Consider the following 23,559-nt stretch of genomic DNA (forward strand, 5'->3'; position numbering starts at 1 on the left):
ATATTCTTGGACTTACCTGTTTCTTCTCCTGGAATACGGGAGGCATTAAACATCCTCTCCCATTGAGCTGAGCAGAGTGGAACAGTGGATCCCATCAGAAGAATCTATGCCGTCAATGAGTGTTCCAATTTTTTTTTAAATAGATACAGTTAGCACGTGAAGAGAGAAAAACCACACATGCTTGTTAGACAGATAGAAAATCTGGAGATGTTTAGGGCCACTTCACACAAACTGAAATTTGCTTTGCAGGAATCATTTCCACGAGAGGGAAATGTCATGAACCTCACAAGCACTTTATTATCTGTGAATAATGCTCATAAGTATTATGTTGCAAGTTCACAAAACAGACATGCATTTACAACTTCCCTCTAAGAGGTTTTTGTCTTGTGTGAAGCAGCTTTCAGAATACCAGCTGCCAAAAAACCCTGACCTCTCTTAGATCTATCAACAGCAGAATCTATGACAATTCCTTTGGCTATGCTTGAAATGCTTATGTCAACCAAAAAAAGGACTGCCATTTAGGCTTTGACACTTCACACTAAATCATTTTCATACTCAGAAGTCATTTTCCAATATCCTTTAAGAAATAATATGGTAGAACAACAGACACTGGGCACTTTCACACAGCTCAAATAATGCACTTTCAGTCCACTTTCAGTGCACCTTAATGATCGTTTGCAAGTGGATTTTGCCAGTTCACACAGTAAAATCCACCTTCAAAGTGCATTGAAAGTGGATTGAAAGTGCATTAATTGGGCTGTGTGAAAATAATTTCTTAGTCCCACATAGGGCCACTAAAGTGCCAAATAAATGCAGAAATCAAGTACTGAAATTCGAAAAAAGAGAAAGGATCAGTTCTGTATACAGACAGCCAATTCATCAATACACATTTGAAAGAACACAAATATAAAATCAATTGCCTTAAATTCACCAATTTTTCATAACAGTTGGATTTTAATTCAGTGTTTGGTATAAAGCAACATAAAATACCACAAAAGGTCCAATTTCAGACTATAGTTCAAAAAGCATGTACATTTCTATCTCACTCTCTCTCTCTCTCTCTCACACACACGCACACACACGCAGGTCTGTGGCTTTCCTGTTCAACAGTTACCCACACCAAACTTTAAAAAGCAGTCTGAAGGTTTGGCAAGAACACAGTTGAACAGGAAACTATAGAACTCTATGAATTTATATAATAACCGAACGAGTGCTCTTTCAGCAATTAGTACTTTGAACCACAACAGAGACTGTCATTCAAAAGATTTCACAGCATCAAAGAGAAACACTGCATGTGTGTGTCTTTATGCACTGTGCTATGCAAAGGCAATGAAATACCTACATGGATATAGGTCTAACTCTGTGGTATATTCTGCGAATAGGAGGAAAATTCAGCAGGGATTTTTCTAAGCTGCAACTGATTTGGCCCACCGACTTGCTATAAAAATTTGAATGTATTGTGGTGGAAGAAATTTTAAGATTCATTGGGTTGGATCCACCCTAACACCTTTCCCCCCCAACACACACACACTTACTTCAGACCTTCGACTGCCCCCTCATGTTGTTTCTGGGAGTTCTGCATCCCCCAGGAGCAGTATTTTAGAGGGTATTTTAGTTGCAGAAGGAGGGGAATGTGAGAAAGTCATTCTTGGCTGACTGAAATTCTTCTGTCAAAAGTAATTTTGGGCAGGGACAAATCCATTATGTTGTCTTGGTTTATCTGAAACTTGAAGTAGTAATTCTGCATTGTACCTTCTGAAATATGGGATAGGTCTGGAGAAATGGGAACTAACTAAATGAAAACTAATTAAATTCAGGTCACCTCTACAATTTAACCTATCAGGCCAGATACAAGTTGATGGAAACTGGGCTCCCTTTCATTACATAAGCCACAGCGACATAGAAAATGGCAAGATCAGCGGGTGGGGGGGTTATCCAGGAGTTACAGCATTTTGATCAAACAGATTATATGGAAAAGATGAGTCTAACATCACATGAAAAATATTTCATACAAATTTTGTTCAAAGATCAAGTAGCTAATGGAAACTGAAGTCACACACTTATCCTTGTAACAGAGAACTGCAATGGAGAACTACAACGCTTACAGAAGTCATATTCTTTTTGTTGTAGCGCAGTTAAGTGAGAGCTCTGCTGTTTTATCTTTAATCCACAGATAAACAAGCAAGGAGCAGCCCCGTGGCGCAGAGTGGTAAGCTGCAGTACTGCAGTCCAAGCTCTGCTTACGACCTGAGTTCGATCCCAACGGAAGTTGGGTTTCAGGTAGCTGGCCCAAGGTTGACTCCTTTTGGGGAAAATCTAATAAGGGAATATTAAGTTTCAGTGAAAAGTCACACCTGCTAAGGAATAGCCCACAATTCTGCTTTAATGCTTTAGCATAAAATAAGGACAACAAAACTGGCCCAATCTGATATAGGGTTTCAAGAGCCAATTCTATTCCATCAGGTGTTCTTCCTAGGCTCAGAAGTAGGGTTTTAGCAGGTGCCATGTGAACTGCAGGGATCAAGAGCAGTGCATGAGCACACCAGAGTCCCTCCAAAGCAATCAAAGGATTAAATAATGACAGTGTTGGAACTTCACTAGTATCAGGTGGATCGGATAGGAAGTCACCTTGAGTCAGAGGTAGACAATAGCAGCATTCTATAATCAAGGTGGCCAGAACAGTAGCCCCGCTGGTTTGCCCCTGAAGCCAGTTTTTGTTTGCATCAGTTGATTCCCAGTTAATCTCCTATTTTTCACTATGGAAAGCAATTTTAACTAAGGTTAGAAAATAATGCCTTGCACACACTGAGTTGTATCCAACCAACGAGTAAAGCTCCATCCGTGTAGAATGCAACTTTCCCACCTCCCCTCCACCTGCTGCAGCCTTCTGCACCACCCAAACATTGCCCCTTGGGGTCAGGGAATGTCCAGGAATAGCTGTGGGCATAATGTGCATGGGTTGTGTTTTTTTTAAAAAAAACCACCTCTCCCCGCCAGTGGAAGAACCCAACTGCCAGCATTGCATGACCTTTGCATACAGTCTATGGCATTTGCATTGGACAGAATGAGGCCTTGCTCCTGGCCCTCAGTTACTTCATCAGGTAGCAGACACTGTATGTACAAGACTGAGTGTGTAACTATATAAGGAAAATGTACATACTGGCTGGATCTGTTGCCTGTCAAGTTTTCTTCTATAAAGCAAGATGGCATGGATAGCATTGCCAGCTCTAGCTGCCTGCACGGAGGTGGGAGTAAAATATAGGAAATCCTACAGGATGAAAAGAACAGGAATTTATGTTAGTGGATTCATATTGTGTCCATGATCAAAATCTATCATAAATGTACATGATCCTACTGCTGCAAAATTCCATATGTGCCTGTTTTCATTTTATACAGCTCTTGATAGAATCATAGAGTTGGAAGGGACCACTAGGGTCATCTAGTCCAACCCCCTGTGCAATGCAAGAATTCACAACTACCTCCCCTCCCACACCCCCAGTGACCCCCTACTCCATGCACAGAAGATGGCAACAAAAACCCTCCAGGATCTCTGGCCAATCTGACCTGGAGGAAAATTGCTTCCTGATACCAAAGTAGCAATCAGTATTACCCTGGGCATGTAAGAAAGGGCCATGACAGCCAAACAATTACATAACCCTTCCTGCCCTCCCTCTCACGATCTGCCTAAGTTCACAGAATCAGCATTGCTCACAGATGACCATCTAGCCTCTGCTTAAAAACCTCCAAAGAAGGAGAGCCCACCACCTCCCGAGGAAGCCTGTTCCATTGAGGAACAGCTCTAACTTGTCAGAAAGTTCTTCCTACACCAGCTGTTCTTGTGATTCTGTTCTTTTACTTCATAATCTGTAGCTAGTCATGTACTTATTATATATTCTTAATATCTGTTGCAGCTAGTGATAGGATTGTGGTCCCCTATGGCATTTACTAAACAGGCCTTAAAAAGATTTATTTCCACTTTAAAACTAATAATTTTATTTTTAAGCAGTACTGGGTGACTTCACCATGTGTTTAAAAAAATGACATGTTCCACTCTACAGGTCCCAATTCAGGCAGTTGACATGGGGCATACAGTATAATTTAGAGTCATATACAGGCTTAATTGTATGCTCATGAGAAGTGGTAGACTGACACAGGAAATGACTCCATGGCAAGTACACCAAGAACACAAACCACATAGTTCTTTTTAATAGGACCAACCAAAATATCAGGCAAGCCATCAAGACCGCATCGGACTGGATGTTCAGTACAAAAAAAGCTAGGAGAGGAAGAGAAGGGAAAATACACTGTTTCATGACATGGTAGAAAAGCCAAAATTTGCAGATTTATTTTTAAAATGGAAAAGCAGATGTGTTAAGACTAAATTGGATTAGTTAGATGGTGCTAGGTATAAAACAAGTTGTCACGTTTCAACAGGAATGAAGAAAAAAATTACACTATTTGCTTGGTGAATATGAAAAGCAGCAGTCTCTCTAGTACTAAATTAAACACATGGGTAGGTCTCTTGTGAGGCAGAGATCAAAAAAGGGGAGGAGCGGGACTCCATTTAGTAACATAGTTTTGTAATATTTTGGTTGATCGTAATAAAAAGCACTTTCCCCCCAAAGTTGCTCTCCAGACGAGCATGGATCCTTGCCATCTTTCTCTACATGGGAAGTATGATAATCACCCCAAAATAGGTTCATTTACTCACCATTGCAAAGTAGTTACTGTTAACCATAATTGGGCCACGTCCTCTAAGATACACGTATTCTTCCCACCAATCACTAACCTACAACAAGAACAAACAGGATCTAGCTCTCAAATCAAGAACTGCCACCAGTTAAATAACAGCCTCTGGTCATTAGAATATCAACACAGTCTCAAATGTATTAGGCATCTACAGTGCAATCCTAAACAGTTACACCGTACTAAGTCCACTGAAGTCAACTTAAATCTTTTGCTTAGGACTGCACTACTGGCTCTTGAAAATGAAAAATACTAAATGCTAATCACCCTCATCAAGTCAAATGAGTGGCCATCAGTCCTTTTCACTATGAATGTGGAGAATTATGTAGCACAGCTGAGTGTATATTTCTTAATAACTGAAAGATGGAGGGGAGAAACAGGTTGGAAGACAGGCAGAGTATCATGTTGTCATCTCCCAAAGTTGCCTCTTTTGAGAAGTTTTAAAATGCAGTCAAGGGCCTTCTCTATCGTGGCACCAAAACTTTGGAACTTCATCCCCAGGAAGAGTCACCTGTCTCCCTCTACTGCTGTCTTCCGCCAGCAAGCGAAGACATTTTTGTTTTGAATAACCTAAGTTATAAAATGATATTTGAGATGCATGCAAACACTAAAAAGCAGAATATTGTCGAAGGCTTTCACAGTCAGAGTTCATTGGTTCTTGTAGGTTATCTGGGCTGTGTGACCGTGGTCTTGGTATTTTCTTTCCTGACGTTTCGCCAGCAGCTGTGGCAGGCATCTTCAGAGAGGAGTAACACTGAAAGAGACACTGAGAGACACTGTCCTTCAGTGTTACAGTTTGAGAGACACTGTCCTTCAGTGTTACTCCTCTCTGAAGATGCCTGCCACAGCTGCTGGCGAAACGTCAGGAAAGAAAATACCAAGACCACGGTCACACAGCCCAGATAACCTACAAGAGCTAAAAGGCAGCTTTGCTTGGAGCTGGAAAGGAAGTTAGAGTTGGGAAATCAGGAATTCTCTGCTTTTTCCTGTGGCATACAAGTTACGTATTTCCTCATACAGGAAAAAGGAGGGTAATAGCGCTTTAAAAATTAAGAGCTCAAATATTTACCAAGGTCCAATACTAGCTGTTGCTGCTGTTTTCAGCTTCTCCAGCACCAGCACTAACATTGGTTGTGCTTGTGCAGTTGCAGCTTGTACTCCTGCAGAGTAAGGTGGAGTTACTTAAAAGTTCCCTCCTTCCACAGGAGGCCCTATCAAACCTTATCAAACCTTATCAGCCTCTGTAATCAACATAAGAATGATAATTTCTATAAATAAGGTGCAATGAAATTGTAAACATATTTTGCTTTTGAAAAGTAACCTCTTCAAATGAAGGAGGACATGGAGAATTAAAGTAGTGTTGAGACCCTAAAATCGTGTGCTTCCACAAAAGAATTTACCCCATCTACTTACATAGTTTGTAGCCCACCAGGACTTCAGCTTTAAATACCACTGTAGTTTTGGTCCCAAAGTAACCGCAAAATCTTTGCCAAGACCTTCCATTCTTCTATACTGCTCATCATTCATAAGTGGCTTAACCGACTCCAAATACTAGAATTGATAAGAACAGATAAAGTGTTAGTGCTGCGGGGTCCCCCATAAACACTTTACAAGAGAGCAGCATCACCCTGTACTACAAGGTATGACAAACAAAATGGTGCCCCCTGAGCTGCGGTTTGTTGGTTTTGTGAGCCACCTCTGTGCTATAGACGGCTGGGCAGCCACAAAAGCATGGTATAGGACAAGGCAACGTCATACTTAAAGCTCATTTTAAAAAAATTATATTATAATAATCAATACAAAAAACACAAAAACAAATACAACAAATACAAAGGCATTAATACAAAAAGAATATACAATACAGAAAATAGAAAAGCAGCCGAATATAATGAATTATACTGAGATTACTTTATCCATTAAATTGGTCTTCCATGCTTAAGCCAAAATACTTAATAACTATCATCTTCAGCATCACAACTGCCATCTTTAGTGTCATTAACAAACCCAAATCAATTTCTTAATAGACCATAATAACATAAATATAGTATTAGTTTATATCTATTACATAATCATAAACTGCCTCTTATTGAATTTTATTATTTATAATATCTTAGCATTATACAACACAGATAATCTTATTTAATTCAGAAATTTTATCGCTTAGGTCACATGTATCTCTCAGGTTACATTTTCCCTCTCATCCCAAGTTTTGAGAAGAATACATATAGTAGAGTTTCCATTTATCCTTAATTCTTAAACTCCTGACAGTGAGAAGGGAGCTGGCTGAAACCCTCTAACACCATTCAGTAATAACCTGGATCGTTCTCCACCAGAGCAACGGGCCACTAGAAAGGAACATAATGCAGCCCTGAAGGCTGCCATGCTTTAGGGCAGTGGTTCTCAACCTGGGGCCATACGGCCCCTTGGGGCCCCAGGATATTCCAAGGGGGCCACAGGTGAAAATTGCTGTGTGCATTTTGTGTGGCTGCTTATGCTTCTTTGGTTCCTTGGCTATTTACAAACAAAACATTTAAATAGCTACCTTTCTACCAGTAGGACAGGGGGCCACAGGAAGGAAACAAGGTCGGCAGGGGGCCACAGTCGGAAAAAGGTTGAGAACCACTGCTCTAGGGCATCGGAGATCTCCTGACTGACTTCTCTCTCAGGCTAACAGCAACAAAGCAGACCCACACTTTTCTGGTAAAAATATGCTTTCACGTAAAGGAGCCTGAAGAATGTGAAAATACCAAGACCACGGTCACACAGCCCGGATAACCTACAAGAACCAATGAACTCTGACCGTGAAAGCCTTCGACAACATAATGTGAAAATATGTCACCAATATTTTCCTCCAAGCCAAGAAACCTTTCTCGCATCTCCTGCAAACACCTAGACATGGCAGTGCATGCCTATTTGCAAAGACTATTTGGAAATGGATGTAAAGAAAGTATTTTGTATCCATTCCTTTTGCAACAGCAAAATCTGCTACTTTAGCATTAGCTATTAAATACTCACATACTTGTTTGCTGCTATAGTCAAGGGCAAACCAAGCGTATCTGCACAAATAATGGGGGGGGGGCGTCCCTCTAGATTTCTTGCTGACTTGTTGAAAGTATGTATGGGTCAGAGTACACAAAAAGATCAGCAAATTTAGGATTGTGGTAGGTATGAGAACCGCCTGCGGACACCCTAGTCTCCTATCTAATAAATAAATCAAAACATCTAATACATCACGTGTTGGTTCTTTACCTAATGAAATTATCAGATCAATGTTGGCTAAAGAACTAATCTTAAAACTCTATGCCACTTGAAGATTACACAATGCAGACAGATGATAAAGTACACAATGTAGATAGATGATAAAGATATAGCAATCTGAAGACTTTGAACGCCCTGCCTTTAGGCGTATAAACACTAGATAAAAGAAGGGTGTGCTAGCAGATGGCTATCCTTGATCTCACTGTAAGTGAATGCAGACAAAACTTAGCCTGGAACCAAGTTACCGGTAATCACATCCTGTTAATTATTTTTCTTATGCATGTTTTTCAGAAAAAGCAAATTTAAGTCACGATTACCTTTGGATTTAAGTTGAAAGGGAGAGTTTCAAACTATATAACATACCCTATTTATTGTGTCTTTGACAGCTGGAACAGGAAGACGTGGCAGAGATGTCTGGAAACTATACAGCATTGGTTTACGACCTGAGAAAAGTTTTACCAGTGTCTGAAATGAAATATAACAAGCAGAATTACACATTTTGGAGAGCCAGGGTGGTGTAGTGGTTAAGAGTGGTGGTCTCTAATCTGGCGAACCAGGTTGAATTCCTCACTCCTCCACAAGAAGCCTGCTGGGTGACTCTGGGCCAGTCACAGTTCTCTCAGAACTCTCTCAGCCCACCCAGTGCCAGGCAATGGCAAACCACCTCCAAAGTCTCTTGCCTTGAAAACCCCAAGGGGTCACCATAAGTCAGCTGTGACTTGATGGCACTTCACACACACACACAACACATTTTACATGTGGCAAGAAAATAAAAAATTTGCAGAACCTGGGACTGCAGGAATAAATGTCACTGCTTTGTTTCATAAATGTGTGTTTTAGCCTTTTTCTATACCATGGCCGTCAACGGTGAGTTCAGACATCAATTTGTTATCTTCAAGGACATGTTAACCTCATTTCCAAATTGAATAATTTGAGGAACCTAAATTACTTTCCATCTGCTCAGCAAGGGTTTGCATCTTGCAGCTTTTGCATGACAGAATATAAGCATGCAAATACCTACAGCTATTACTCTGCAGCACCCTTGTCAATGCAGAGCGACCTGTACTCATGAAGCAGATGGTATCAACTTGTCTTACAGCAGTGTCCTCACAATGGTACCCTTTGCAGTGGACTGTCACTATGTAGGAGCCCTTTCTAACACAGCATAATAAAGACCTTTCCTCAAAGCACATCTGACTAATTCAAATGTTCTAAATGTCTGTAGAATGCTGTGGTTCTCATAGTAAGAGCAAAGGTCAATACACTATTAATGACCAGTTCTCTATTTTTTTTTAATCAAGGAAACAACGAAAAATGTGGAACACGCAGGTACAAAGGTAGTGCAAGGAAGGACACCTACTAGAATGGTAAACACTACTTAGTGAGAGCAAATGCTACAACCTTGTTAGTAAGCCAGTTAGGTTAAAGTATCTCCAGTATCTGAAAATGTGTGTCCTGGTAGATCAAAAGCAACAGCGCACCTGTATTTTCTTAACACACAGTTTCCATTTCCTTTACAGTGACAGAATTTCTAGCCGATATCCAGGAGCATAATCCAGACATAAAATGACAATTAGGCATAGTTGTTCACACTGCTCAAGCTTAGCATTATAATAGAACAGCCTTTTTAAAAAGTATTGAATTTGTAAGACATGCCAAAAATCCAGCCAATGAAAATACCAAGCAATGTTGACATAAAACTCTGGACCTTACCATTCAGACAGAACCTGAATTCAAATAAGAAGGCTCTTGGAATCATATCTGAGGAAAACTATCAGACATTTCATTTGCAACAAACTTTGCTCCCCGTGAAAATATTCAAAATACTATTATATCATGTTTCAGCTGATCCCTTTTACAGTCAAAGAATGTTTGCAAGACACATAGCCTAATAAATAAAATAGTTTAATGAATCCTGTCTATTTTTTTCATTAAGCCACCACCCCAACACACATTCAAAATGCATCCTGTCAAAAGTGTCCCAAATACTGCTCCTCTTTTCCAAAAGCAAGTGGAAAAGGGCCTCTGCTGCAGCATGGGGGAAAGGTACAAAGGTCCTGGAGGGAGACTTGGTTTATGGGCCTGACATTCCTGATACCTTTTCTACTGCTGATTATGATGTTCAAGATATCCGCAACAGCTGTCTGCTGGGGAGACTAACAGCGATGAACATTTAACTATTCAAATATTATTGTCAAGAGTAGCTAAGCTGTATTCAAGTTGAGGGCCACTCTATGAAAAAGCAACTGATGGGGAAGCGTTAAAAGAACAGGCACCTCCCAATAGCACTGAGCGGTTTCCACTAAACATTAAGAGGAAGAAGAAATTGAAAAGAAAAATACTGAATATGCCCCAGCAAAGTTTCTAACAAGGCAGATATTACCAGGCAAGTCTTCTATCAATTCCATATTCAAATAGAAGATTATAAAAAAATCCTTACCATCCATATCTTGGTTCCTGTGGAAAGTTTCCCATGTTCATTAAACATCCACCCATGGTAGGAAAGCAGCATCTTTAGAGTATGGCGCATTGTGAAAATAAGGGCCACCCAAAGCCCTGTCCCGAAAAGAATCCCACTGACAACATTCTGTGTTTGGCTGGTCATATAGCCGCTATTTTAAAAAAAAAGCACACATTGTCACTCCAAAAACATTGGGAGAAAGTAAAACAGAGAAATAAATTAAGAGTATGTACTCTTATTAACAATTACTATTTTGAACATATGAAGTTGCCATATATGCAGCCAGATCCACTTCAACTGGAAGCTGCTCTTCATGATCACAGACAGATCTTTCCCAGAACATGTTACCAGACACCCTTTACGTGAATATACCAGGGACTCGATCAACGTTTTTCTACAGGTGAGGCATATTTATTTATGTTATTCATAGTCTCCCTTTCTCACTGAGTCTCAAGGTGGATTACACAGTGTAAATCAATGCTTTCAAGAGGATGAGACAATGTACTAGGATTACAGCAATCTGAAACAAAGCATAGAATATTCTGCGTGATGTTAAAACAATACAGAAAATCTATTGTGTGTGTAAAGTGCCGTCAAGTCGCAGCCGATTTATGGCAACCCTTTTTGGGGTTTTCATGGCAAGAGACTAACAGAGGTGGTTTGCCAGTGCCTTCCTCTGCACAGCAAACCTGGTATTCCTTGGTGGTCTCCCATCTAAATACTCACCAGGGCTGACCCTGCTTAGCTTCTGAGATCTGACGAGATCAGGCTAGCCTGGGCCATCCAGGTCAGGGCAGAAAATCTATTACATAGGTATAAAAGCAAGGTATTGAGCGTAGGATAGTACATCCAGCAAACAGATAACACATGCTATATACAGACAGTGGCACCTGTCCCTTTATAAAAGCCATCCCTTCCTCCAAAAAAACCACTATTCCATTAGAATATGATTCTTTAGAGAACTGCCCTCCCAAATAGTAAAGTTTTATAGAATTGTGGAATGCCAATAGTGTGGAAGCCTTCTTGACCTCCTCAGGTAGGAACTGTTTATATCCCACCTACCATCCCATAGGGCTCTTGGGGCAGTTACATCATTCTCTCTGTTATTCCTTGAGCCATGAGAAAAGGCAGGATATAAACATTTTAATTAATAAATCCTCATCCAGCCCTCCCCCTCTGCTTGACCAAGGCCTAAAGGGATCCTTCCATGCACATGAACCACTCCCATATGGGAAGGACTGTATCCAGTATGGTCTGTAACAGAAATCTGTTCAGACATACAGCACAACAAAACAAAAATCCACCAAGCACAATCCAGCCACAGTTAAAACCAATTTAGTTCTTTCTCTGAAAATCAGTGAGACTTTAAAGTGCTTAATTTTGGCTAGATTGTAACCACCAAACATTGTAATGTTTCCTTACTAGCTTGCAATGACAATAATTTGCCAGTTATTATTACTAGCACTGATGGACCAAATAATTTGTTTATCATTCTCTATCTTTGTTTCACTGCAACTGCAAGTTGAAAAATGTTTCTCAGAATGACCTTCAATGTTTCAAAACACACTATTGTGAATGCTCACTGTACTTTTCTCAACCATATTTGAATTTTACACAATAATCTCATAACCTGTTCTCCTTGCATTTCATGGCCTTTTTTCCTCCATAACCATACATGTTTGCAAACCTCATACATCTAATAATACAGGCTCTAGTTCATAAACCATCTAAAAGAAATCAGTTCTGTTTTGAGATAGTTTACCTTAGAAATTGTTTGTGTGAAATAGTGTTCTAATTATAGAAAGAAAGGAAGGCTTAATTTATAAGCCTCTTTAAGCAGGATTCTAGAGAGGCAACATATTTCAAAACGTATTAATTTCCACAAGCACCAAGCCTTGGTCCTCACAAATGTTAGTTCTTCTCACAGGTTCTCATGAACTATACTGAGTACTTTGTTCCCACAGACTGTTGTACAAATTATGTGTAACAGAATATATTCCATTATGGGAAGGGTAGCATTTAATTGCATTGAAACACAAGCATTAAGTCTTATCTTCAGTTTTATTTTGTTGTCGTTTGTTTAAAAGAAAACCCTACAACTTCTTTCATTTTTCTCTCACTTTCTGAGAAGCAAGGGGGTCCAGAAAGTGAAGATTCTCCTTTGATGAGCTCACTCATCAGATAGTATCACAAGGAAGAGATATCAGTTAAAATGTAGGGTGGCTGGAACAGCTGTGATACACAGCAAATTATACTCTTAATCTATCAGACTTCTCTTGACCAGTAACACTTCTGTACTAGCTTGTTTACAGATTGTGAAAGAGGTAATATTTAATGGTATCTGATCTTGTTCTGGTCTGAATTTATTCTCCTGTACTACATTGATTTCAGAAGTTGATTGTTAGGAATTTGCTTTCATTCAACAAGTTCTGAATCCTCACAAAGTAAAAGACTGAATGTCCTGGGGGGGGATTTTCACAGATTCCTCCATTTCGCTGCAGACCTCTCACATCCTCCTCCCCTGCCCTGCTAATGATGTCCCCCAGAAGCAACATTTCAGTCATGGTTTTGCACTGCCCTTGGAGAGGGAGGAAGTCCCTTCCTTCAGCAGAGATGTAATGAGGAACCCAAGCCAAAGAGGACAGCTAGACTTAGGCACTTTTTCTGCAGCAGAAATTGACCATCTTTTAGCAAAGCCTCCATTTTCCTCTCTGAGGTTGCCATTTTTATTTGGGGGGGGGGTTTAGCTGGAATCTCACAGGCCTCCCTTGCTCATTTTCTTATGGTTTAATAGTTTTGGATCCTGATACTGTCTCAGCTATAAGCTGGCAAACAAGTTTAAGGAACCTTTACTGAGGCTTTGACATCGGAATGGAAAGTTTCCTAAGCCAGTCAAGACTCTAAAGCGGCTGGGACATTTAGGGCATGGTACGAAATCCTGATTAAGAAGAGGGAGAGTTTGACTAAATAATATGCAAAGTAAAGGGGGGCAAGCATTTAGCCACTGCTTGAGGAAATTACATGGGTTGGATCTGTATAAATAGCCAAGGAAATAAAGCATTGAACTGGGAACCAGACTGCTTTTCTCAGTCAGACATGTAGCCACCAAGAAACATGGTGGAATTGGAGATGTCCAGCTGGGAACAGCAGCTTTGAATCGTCCCGTCTCTTTTTATTTTAGTAGCTAAGAGAGTTGTCATAAAAGAGAGGCTAGACCTGTAATCTGAATACCCCTGTAAACATGTATGTACCTAATATGAGTTTCATTTATTTGGCAATATTTCTTTATAGGTTTCTTGCAAAGAAATAAGCAATCTGGTTAGCACAAACTCCTACTGTATCACACAAAATGTCCTTGCCACAGTGTGTCAGTCAACTCAAAAATTTTCCCAAGGTAATGCTACACATCAACTGGACACAAACAGTAAATTATCAGTAGTAACTCGTTGTCTCGGGGTGTCTGAGTTGCTACTGGTAGCTTTGTCCCACGTTTTTCAGTAATTTGTACAGTGGTCCGTATTGTTTAAAATATCAAGCTCTACGCTATCTACGAGGGTGGATACAAATGAAATCAATAAAAAATCCTCTCTCAGCTACGAATGTCTCTTGTAAAAATAACATGGTTTAAAATAGAACCTGAACAGTACAAATATATACCCTCTTCAATTTATATTCTCAGTAACTTAAGAAAGGCTGCTGTTCTTTGAAAGAGAAATGTGGGGGATATTTTCATTGGTAATCACAGAACATAACTGCTTTTCTATTTACATCTATGGTTTGATACTAGTGGCTACCCTGAGATCATCCACTGCTCTGTCTGGATAACCTTTGAGTCCTATTGTATACCTAGTAACTTCCTGGCCTCTGCAAATTGCTCAGCACTCTAATTACATATATTTATTACTCTATTAATGGATATCTGCCTTCCATTTCATGCAAAATACCCATCTGCCTAGTATCTGTTATTACCTGATTTTGCTTCCGGCTGAGATTATTTACTTTTGTAGGGTGGAACAGGGCAGTTATGTGACAAAGAACAAGGGGCAGACTAAAGTGGAAAGGAATCCTGGAAAGGAACATGACCTTTTAGCAGTGATTCCAACCAGCTCTTGCCCACAAAAACCTATTATGGTGGCAGGTTGTGAGAGGAGGTCTATTTCAAGTAATGAACATTAGGTTACCCTAAAAAAATAAGCAGTATTGCACAATTTTCTAAAATAGTAGCACTATTAAGTTAAATATTTTTAAAATGCATACCCTTTATGAGCTCTACTGCTAGAAGTCTCCAACCTTTCTGAATCTGTGGGCACTTTTGAAAATAGGCAATGGGTGCATCCACAAAATGGCTGGTATGGGAAGTGTGCCCACGTACAAAATGGCTGCCATGGTGTGTTTGGCCAATCACAAAATGTTGGGAGTTACCAAGCCAAATATCCTTCTATAATAGAGGCAGCTGGTTTTGAATGGATACTCCAAGCAGAAACAAAGTCATGGGTGCTTCTGAAGCACACCCCACTCAAGTGAGTTTGAGGAAAGTCAGGATTGGCTCTTTGCTTTGGGGAAGAATGAAGCGGGCACCAGAAAACCCATTAGTGTGCACCATGGCATCCACAAGCACCATGTATGGGATCACTATTTGTGTGTGGCTATAAATCATTACATCCTTATGTTTATAACAAACCAGTTGGTATGCACATTTATTAATAAGTATCTGAACAACATAGGGTTGCCAGGTCTCTGCTGGCCACCAGTGGGGAGTGGGGGAATGGGGGACTTACAAACGGCAAACAGAGGCCGGTGCCAACGTGAAGACGATTGCCGGGATGCTCTGGTATGTGGGCAAAAACTCTATGGTAGAAGCCTTTTATTACCCTAGTTTGCGCCCAAATACCAGATTGTCTCCACAATCGTCAATGACGTGATGACATCACTTCCGGAAGTGACATCATCTTGTCGATGCTGGCCTCTAGTAAGTTCCCAATGGGCCAGCTGAAAAGTGCTGGGGGAGGGGGCTCAGAGCAGAGAATCCCCCGCCCCCAATGGGGGAATGGCAACCATAGAACAACAGGTAGGGAAGGCAGCATGGTATAGCCCAGTGGTTCCCAACCTTTTTTTGACCAGGGACCACTAGGGCTTTTTTGTTCGGTGCAGGGACCCCAAGGTTCAAAATAAAAATTCCGAGAATTTGAAAATAAACTTGAACCATAACTGTTAGTTAAACATTAAACTTAGAATAATATTTGAATATATATTTTTATAATAGAGAACTTTTAATTGAAAATATTAATTTATTATGGGTGTATAACTTTGTTTCGCGGACCTTAATTTAGTTCTCGCGGACCCCTGGGGGTCCATGGACCCCCGGTTGGAAACCAGTGGTATAGCCCAATCTTGTCAGATCTCAGAAGCTAAGCAGGTACTTGGAAGACTCTGAAGAGGAAAGCAATGGCAAACCACCTGTCCTTCTCTCTTGCCTTGAAAGCCCCTTGCTGGGGTCACCATAAGTTGACTGCACTTTGATGGCACTTTATACACACACAAACACTTGAACAACAGATGAGAAATACTGGTTTAAGTTGCTGTTATTTAAAATCAATCCACCCTGGCATCTAGATATGCTTTTTATGTTGAAGCCGGGATAAAAGTACTAGTTTTGCCAGACTTTCAGTAACTTTGTACATCATGTCCTGTGCAGGAAGCATAATTCCTTCCATTTTGTGGATAGTTTTGTTTTCTTACCAGAATATAACACATGAAGAAAGTTGCTTTTGCTAGAGTCCCAAGACTTCTCTTTCAATTCCCACCCACAAGGCATGCAATCATTTGAGCATATTGGATATTAACATTGTTCAAGAAGATTTAGCACAGAATTTTGATAACTTAGTATAATTTGGTGTGGGAGGGCACAGAGCTGCCCCTTACAAATCCCAGACAAATGGCTGCTCCTGGTGAACAAACTGTCCTCAGCTCTCCCACTTTTCACCAAATGTTGAGAAATTAGAACATACAAGGTTAAAAATCTATATTTTCACCCACAAGCCAGTTAATATGACCTGTTAAAACTTTTTAAAAGAATAATCCCAGTGAATGAATGGTTGCCTTGCACTGCACAAGTAGACTAATGCAGCCTCTAAACTATCAGATTGTTGCAGAGAAAGACACAGGGGACTTTTCTCAGAAACTCTACTGAAAATACAACCTGGAATGTTGATTAGTGGCTAATCATTTTGGAGGTGCTAATGAAGTGACTTTTTTCAACCTGTAAAGTGGATTTGTGAAAGTTCAAACGTTTGGTACGATCACTTCCATAAGATCACCCTATCATGCAAATGGTACATTCACGTGAATCAGCTTTACACTTTGGGATACTTTTCCGTCATTTCAAACAGGTATACATCCACCCCAGAGGGAACAAGTGCTAAAGCAGACGAGAGAAAGGACTGGATCTTGAAACCTTGGAGCTATGAGAGACGCCAGCTAGCTGCACTGTTCCACTCCTGTTCCCTACATCTGTAAGCACACACTCTCCGTGAACACATGCTAATTTTATGTCCAATCCCAGTGTCCCACAGGCAGTGGCAAGCTGCTATCAGAACTGCCCAGTAAGCAACCATTATACTTCATCCAGAAAAGGGGAGTAGGAATTGGTATCACATGTGTAATTGATGGATGATCATTTATTTGATGTAGCAGTGTAGTGGATAAGAGCAGTGGACTCCAATCTGGAGAACTGAGTTTGTTTCCCCACTCCTACACATGAAGCCAGCTGGGTGACCTTGGGCTACTCACAGTTCTCTCTGAACTCTCTCAGCCCCACCTACCTCACAATGTGTCTGTTGTGGGGAGAGGAAGGGAAGGCGATTGTAAGCTGCTTTGAGACTCCTTGAAGGTAGAGAAAAGTGGGTATAAAAACCAACCCTTATTATTATTTATTTATTTATACTATTTGTACTCTGCCTTTGACCTGAAGTGGCTTACATTGTTGTCCTTGTCTTCACTTTATTCTCATCACAACAACCCAGTGAGGTACATTAGACTGAAAGTGTGTAACTGGCCTAATGGCAGTGTGGGGATTCTGACATGGGTCTCTTAGATAACCCAAGCGATAGCTGTGATGACTATTAAAATTAATAGTAAGGCAGAAATCGACTGGTATATATAGCCAGGAGGACGAGAGTTGTAGGTGTGTGATGAGATCCTGTCAATTTTCTAGAAGTAGGGAAATTGTCAAACCAATGGCATACATCTCACTTCATATATATAAACATCCATACCATGGACTCCTGTGCTACTATTTGTTGGGAAAAGATGTTTAAACATTTGGCATGTAACCAGAAAAATCTGATTAAGGGGAAAAAGAAGACATGATATACTTACGTTGTGTCAAGGGTTCTGTTAATTTTTGCTATTAAGCCCAATGAAGGATCTATTTTGGCATACATTGTTGACATAACTCCCACCACTACAATAAGCCAACTGGATGGGCTAGCAGGATAGACTCCTGTGATTATGCCATTCTGGAAAGAAAAGAAATATTTACCTGTTTTATGTATTCTGAAGCACCCATTTCATATTTCCAAGAGAAATCTTGTTTTAAAAAAAAATCCCAACATATAGGTAAATTTGACCATGTGAATACATACTAGCTTTAATTATATACTATTAGCAAACTGAAAGATCTGGGCAAGTGAGCAAACCTTTTTCTTAAGAATGGTGGAGGTGGATGAATACAGTTTTGCTGAAAAGTTGGCAGCCCGAATATATACAGAGAGAGGGGAGCTGCGGGGCGGAAGGGGCACAGGGGGACACAAAGGAACTTGAACACAAAAGGAATTCACAGTTTTGCCATACCTCCTCACCTGATTGCCTGCTGCCATAGAAAGGCAGGCTTTAGCAAAGCAAAAGGACCCTCAGAGACAGCAGAGACACTGATAACTTCATTCAGCAGAAGGAAGGAGGCATGAGGGCTCTCTGATCTCTTTCAGCTCTTGCCCCCACTGCCTAAGGGCTAAATGCCAAAGAGTGTACAAGGTAACAGACAGGGCTTCTAAAAGTCTCCAAGCTATTAGTGTACTTTGAAAATATTCTGTTGCTAGGCTATGAAGCAAGAGTACACCAAGGATAGCTGCGGTCTGATGAAGACGCTGCAACGTTTGAGGTGAACAGAACAGAATAGGGTGTGAGAAGCAGAAGTGGTAGGCAGGAACGTATTTGTAGACAATTACAGTCTTTCAGGGTAATAAATATTTAAGAGCAGGCGTCCTTATTACCAAGATAAACCAGGTTTTCTCAACAGACAACTGCCATTCAATAATAACGGATAGGAGGAGACTCCACTAGCAGAGGTGTGCTGCAGGAGGGTACTTAACCCTTCCCCTGCCTGTTCTCTCACACAACGTCTCTCCTAGCTGCCCCCCCCCAAAAAAAAAACAGCTGGGCATATTTATGATATCAGATTCTGATGGGGGAAACATTAGTGGGCATTCAGGATGAACAAACTGTAGGGAAGAATTGGTATAAAGCTTCACATCCTCCCAAACAGCCCAGCAAATGCTCCTTACATCCCCCATAGTATTAACATTGGTTTAGGAACCATTTGTTTTCCCACACAGAGCATACTTTGTCCTAGGAACAGATCCAGTCCTGAACTATTGATTACCTTGAATCTGATGAACTTCTTCTTCCAGGAATAGAGCCCAGACAGATAGATCTGCCTGAGAGCTTCATGGCTCATGCGCAGATCAATCCCATCTGGAGTTACAGTAAACTGAAAAGCGACTGCTTGATGGGCTTCCGCCATTGTGAGACAGTATCTGTTGGGTAAAAGGATAAATTTTAATAACCACTTATTATGTGAGAGATGATTCATCTAAAATACTACATTGTGCAGACCAAGTATATATTGTCTTTTTTTTTTACAGATGTTCAAAGATGACACTGTCCAAGTGCTATTCTTGTGATTCAGATTACATCACTAGCACAGAGGGTAAAAAGTTTGCCAACAATAACAACAGGAAACTTTTGGCCAAAGGTAATAGATAACAGAAAAGCTATGCTTTGGTACAATCACATTACCTCACTAAGAACCAGGTCAGATTTTTCTCCCAAACGTGCAAACACCAGAACAAATACAGAACGTCTGAATCCTGTATTCAAGTCAGCAGTTTCACATGAGAACTATCAAGGCAAGTCAGAAAACCACTGGACTTGGAAGAACAAGACATTGAATGCAGTCTGAATATGCAGCCACAACTGATGGAAGGGACCAGGTCCAAAGATTAACAATCTGAAGAAGAAATGCAGTAGCCCACCCCACATTGATTTATTTCAAGAGTGGGAACCCGCAAGGACTAGTGGGAGGCATCTCATTTCCCCTTCCCCCACTATTTCCTCTTTCCCTTTCATGAAAACCCTCATAGTCTCTACCCTTTTCCTGCTTCCTTCCTTCCAAGAGTGAACCTACCCTCCTTTCCTTCCTTCCTACCAAGAGTGAACCTACATTTATCTGCCCATCTGTCTTTATCTTCCCCCTCCAGCAGCTCCTACTTGGAAAACTGTGGCCCAATTGTGTGGTGGCAGCCACTGGGCCAGGCCCACTTGCATGGTAGTGAACCCTCAAGGACTTGTTGGGTGGACCTCAGTTTCCCCTGTATCCCACAACCTATGCTATTTCCTTTTTCCCTCCTCCTGGCAACCTCCACATCCTCTCCCCTTTCCCTGTCTCCTTCTCAACCATTCACCAACCTACCATTTATCTGCCTCCCATCTTTAGCTATGTTTATTATTTATTTACTTCATTTTTACCCCACCTTTCTCTACAGGCTCTAGAATATTTGTATGCAGCCTAAGGTAATATTTTGCATAAGGCCATCTATTCTTGGCCAAGGGGAGACTGGACAGAAGGACTTCCTAACTCACAGCTCATTCCCTTCACTACTACATAATAGTCTAAATCTTTAGAAGCTGCATTTAAAACAAATCTCTGCATTTTAGGTTAAACAGCAACAAACTATGAAAATACATCACAAGGTAAGAAAAGAGAAGCTGTAGGAGGATATTGGGGAAACAAAGCAATTAGATGCAAGAAGGAGTATGCAAGGATGCATATAAGAGTATGCTGGCATGGTGTTGTGGTTAGGAATGGCAGACTCTAATAATGCCACAGAGTCTTATCTGGAGAATTGGGTTCGATTCCCCACTCCTCCATGTGAAGCCTGCTGTGTAATCTTGGGCTAGTCACAGTTCTCTCAGAACTCTCTCTCAGCCCCACCTACCTAACAAGGTGCCTGTGGGGGGAAGGCAACTGTAAGACGCTTTGAGACTCCTTACAATAGAGGGAAAGTAGGGTATAAAAACCAAATCTTCGTACAGTGGGAGGACAAATTTGTTGTATTTGTTAAAATCAGTGCCAATTGTGGATACTTGTGTAATGCCATGAAACAATGCTTTAAAACAGCAGCTCCAGTTTAAAAATGTTTTCCTTACTGTACCTGTATAAATGCAAGTTTCTATTTCTATATTACTAATAATGTCAGAGACTTTATCCCAATTCAAGCAAGTTTCAGGTTCTAATTATTCACATCATTGGTAGGATTTTTGGGATGACGGTGCTCAGAAATGGGAAATCAAACATTTTCAGCAGTAAGTTACAGAGAAGTATGCTCATGTTTGCAAGAAAATTAAAAGTTATACATGTGATAATCAACTAGAACTTCAAGATACTGATACTAAAAATGCAGCTTCTTCTTGGTATTAAAAACTGAACACTTCACCCTTACTAAATCTCAGAGTATCCATGGTGCTCCCTTGCGTACAGAGACACATTCAAGATTTGTAAAACACAACTGTGATATAAACTGAGAGGCATGCCCCTTCAAAGCACAGCAACATGATGCATAATGCACACTGAGGCAAAAAATCCCAACCTCACAGGTTCCCCAAACTGTGGGGGGAAAGGCCACTAAAAACTGGACTTTTGATCTGATCCAGTGGACTCTTCTTAAAATGGAGACACTAATATTACAGTTTTCTTTCAGTGTGTTCCTCAGAGGAAAGAACTAACTCTGCAACCAGACCTAGTGTGATGTGAGCTAATATAAAAGGCAATTGTGTGTGTTCGTGTGTATCAGCCCAATCCAAATATCCTTAGGCTGCAACCCTATGCATATAAACCCGAGAGTCAGAGTTTAATTGAGAGTAAGCTCCCTTACATTCAGAGGGAATTACTTCTGAAGAGGAAGTTTCTGAGGAAACGTTTATAGGATTGGGCTATTCATATCTCCTTTGAGATCATTCTGTTGCTCTACAACAAGCTTTTAATAGTCTGCTATGGAGCATTTTCCCTGCCTCCACATTTCTGAAGCAGTCACGTGTTTATGCAGAAAAGTAGGTAAAAGGGTACAGTGTTACAGAGCATGCGCCTTGATTTAGAAATGCAGTTCTCTTTGCTGCCAGGAATGCAGAAGCTACAGGAAATTACTCTAACGGAAAGAAGAGGACACATGTTTATTTGGGCTGCAGTAGTATCATTTAAATATCTCAGGACAGTTTCTTACTAAGGAAATTTTAAGGTGTGAGCTATAAAAGCAGGGCTTGTCAGTCTCTTCGTTTGCAAACCTCCATAGTTTTAGAGCTTCCTACACTAGAAACAACCATTGTTAATAATTTCCTCTGTTCTCATGCCAACATATTGTAAAAAAAAAAGAAAAAAGGAAGGGGATAATGGATTTGATACAAAGAAATATTAACAGGGAATAGGAATATCTCTGCCCTCTCATATTGCAGTGCCCTGCATCTCCCTGAAAACATCAAGATGACTCTCAAGAATACTATACAATGCAGCACAGGAGGCTGTAATGGGAAGAGGTAACTGTGGGAATTCCCTCTCCCCTCCCACACACACTTATTTCTTGGGCCAACAGAGTTACCCATTTGCTCATACAATGTGAGCTTGGATCTAACACACTGTATTGTGAAATACTCAAAGGAACTGTGAACCAACTTCTGTCTCATTCCTTAGGGAAATGATTTCAACGGCTTAACTGAACAGAGGTGGGATATTCGTTTTTGCAGGTACACGAAGTAGGTAGATTTTTTTTAAAGAGAGACCTTTAATTTGGATCCACCAACAGCCTTAGTCCACTATTCTTTTGTAATTTAATAAAAATTCAAGATGCTAAAACAGCCTCCTAGCAATAAAACACAGAACCTCTCCTTATCTGACCTCTACCAATGCATGCCAATTTGTTAGTCATTCTGTTACCAAGCACAAAGGTTATCCTTTAACCCAGCTTGCCCCTGACCAATAAACCTTATGATGAATAGCTTATCCTTAGTAAGCCAAAGCTTCAAAGAAAAATCTGGAACAAACCTACTAGACTGCAGGATTGTGCAATCCATCATTGTGTGATTTCATTCAGCTGTCTGGGAACTATTTTCTCTCTGTAGATTTAGGTAGACAACAGTCACACTGAATTTAGAAATAGATTATCACTTCTGTATGGGAACTATTTTCTCTCTGTAGATTTAGGTAGACAACAGTCACACTGAATTTAGAAATAGATTATCACTTCTGTATGGCTGCATGCAGAAGAGGTGCAAGACATGGTTACATCATGGATCACGTGGTCTCACCAAGGCATAAATTCACAAAGGGAAGCCGACAGAAGACTCATGTCAAGATGCATACATGAAATCTCTAACATGAAAAAGATGCCCAATCTAAACCCAATGGTTTAGATTACTCATACATATACTTGTTAATTTTTCACAAACAAGAAAGTAGCATCAGCCCCTTCCCTCTCATAGAGTCTGGGCACCAATCTCTCCTCCAGCTCTAAATCCTCAGTAAATAATACTCCACTAATTATTCACCACATGAGAAGGTAAGGAGAAAACTTTGGACTCATTTAACTACGCAGCCTAGATATAGTTGTTAGGAGGCCACTGGGTATATTGATCACGGCTGTATGAAAACAGAAGAAGAAGAAAAAAGAGAGGTATTTGGGGCAACAGAAAACAACTTCGATTTCTTAACCGTTATTTTAGTTACTTTTCCAGTAACTAAAAAAAAAATTTGTTGTTAAAAAAACTGA

General features: G+C 40.4%; 1 protein-coding gene across 2 annotated transcripts in view; it reads right to left on the reverse strand.

Moving 5' to 3' along the window:
- Nucleotides 1-19,275, reverse strand: part of CPT1A (carnitine palmitoyltransferase 1A) — a 38,613-nt gene extending 19,338 nt beyond the window's left edge. Inside the window, exons 1-8 of one of the 2 annotated variants that reach the window (XM_056851478.1) lie at nt 19,125-19,275; nt 17,843-17,982; nt 10,445-10,616; nt 8,368-8,469; nt 6,160-6,297; nt 4,712-4,789; nt 3,161-3,268; nt 17-104 (exon numbers count right to left, since the gene is read on the reverse strand). In XM_056851478.1, coding sequence (XP_056707456.1) covers nt 17-104; nt 3,161-3,268; nt 4,712-4,789; nt 6,160-6,297; nt 8,368-8,469; nt 10,445-10,616; nt 17,843-17,982; nt 19,125-19,265 — 967 coding nt within the window. In that variant the 5' untranslated portion in view covers nt 19,266-19,275. The remainder of the gene's footprint in view (nt 1-16; nt 105-3,160; nt 3,269-4,711; nt 4,790-6,159; nt 6,298-8,367; nt 8,470-10,444; nt 10,617-17,842; nt 17,983-19,124) is intronic. The other variant, XM_056851479.1, reaches the window with a different exon arrangement.
- Nucleotides 19,276-23,559: the final 4,284 nt, after the last annotated feature.

This window comes from Euleptes europaea, chromosome 6 (assembly GCF_029931775.1).
Source record: "Euleptes europaea isolate rEulEur1 chromosome 6, rEulEur1.hap1, whole genome shotgun sequence".
Lineage (NCBI taxonomy): Eukaryota > Metazoa > Chordata > Lepidosauria > Squamata > Sphaerodactylidae > Euleptes > Euleptes europaea.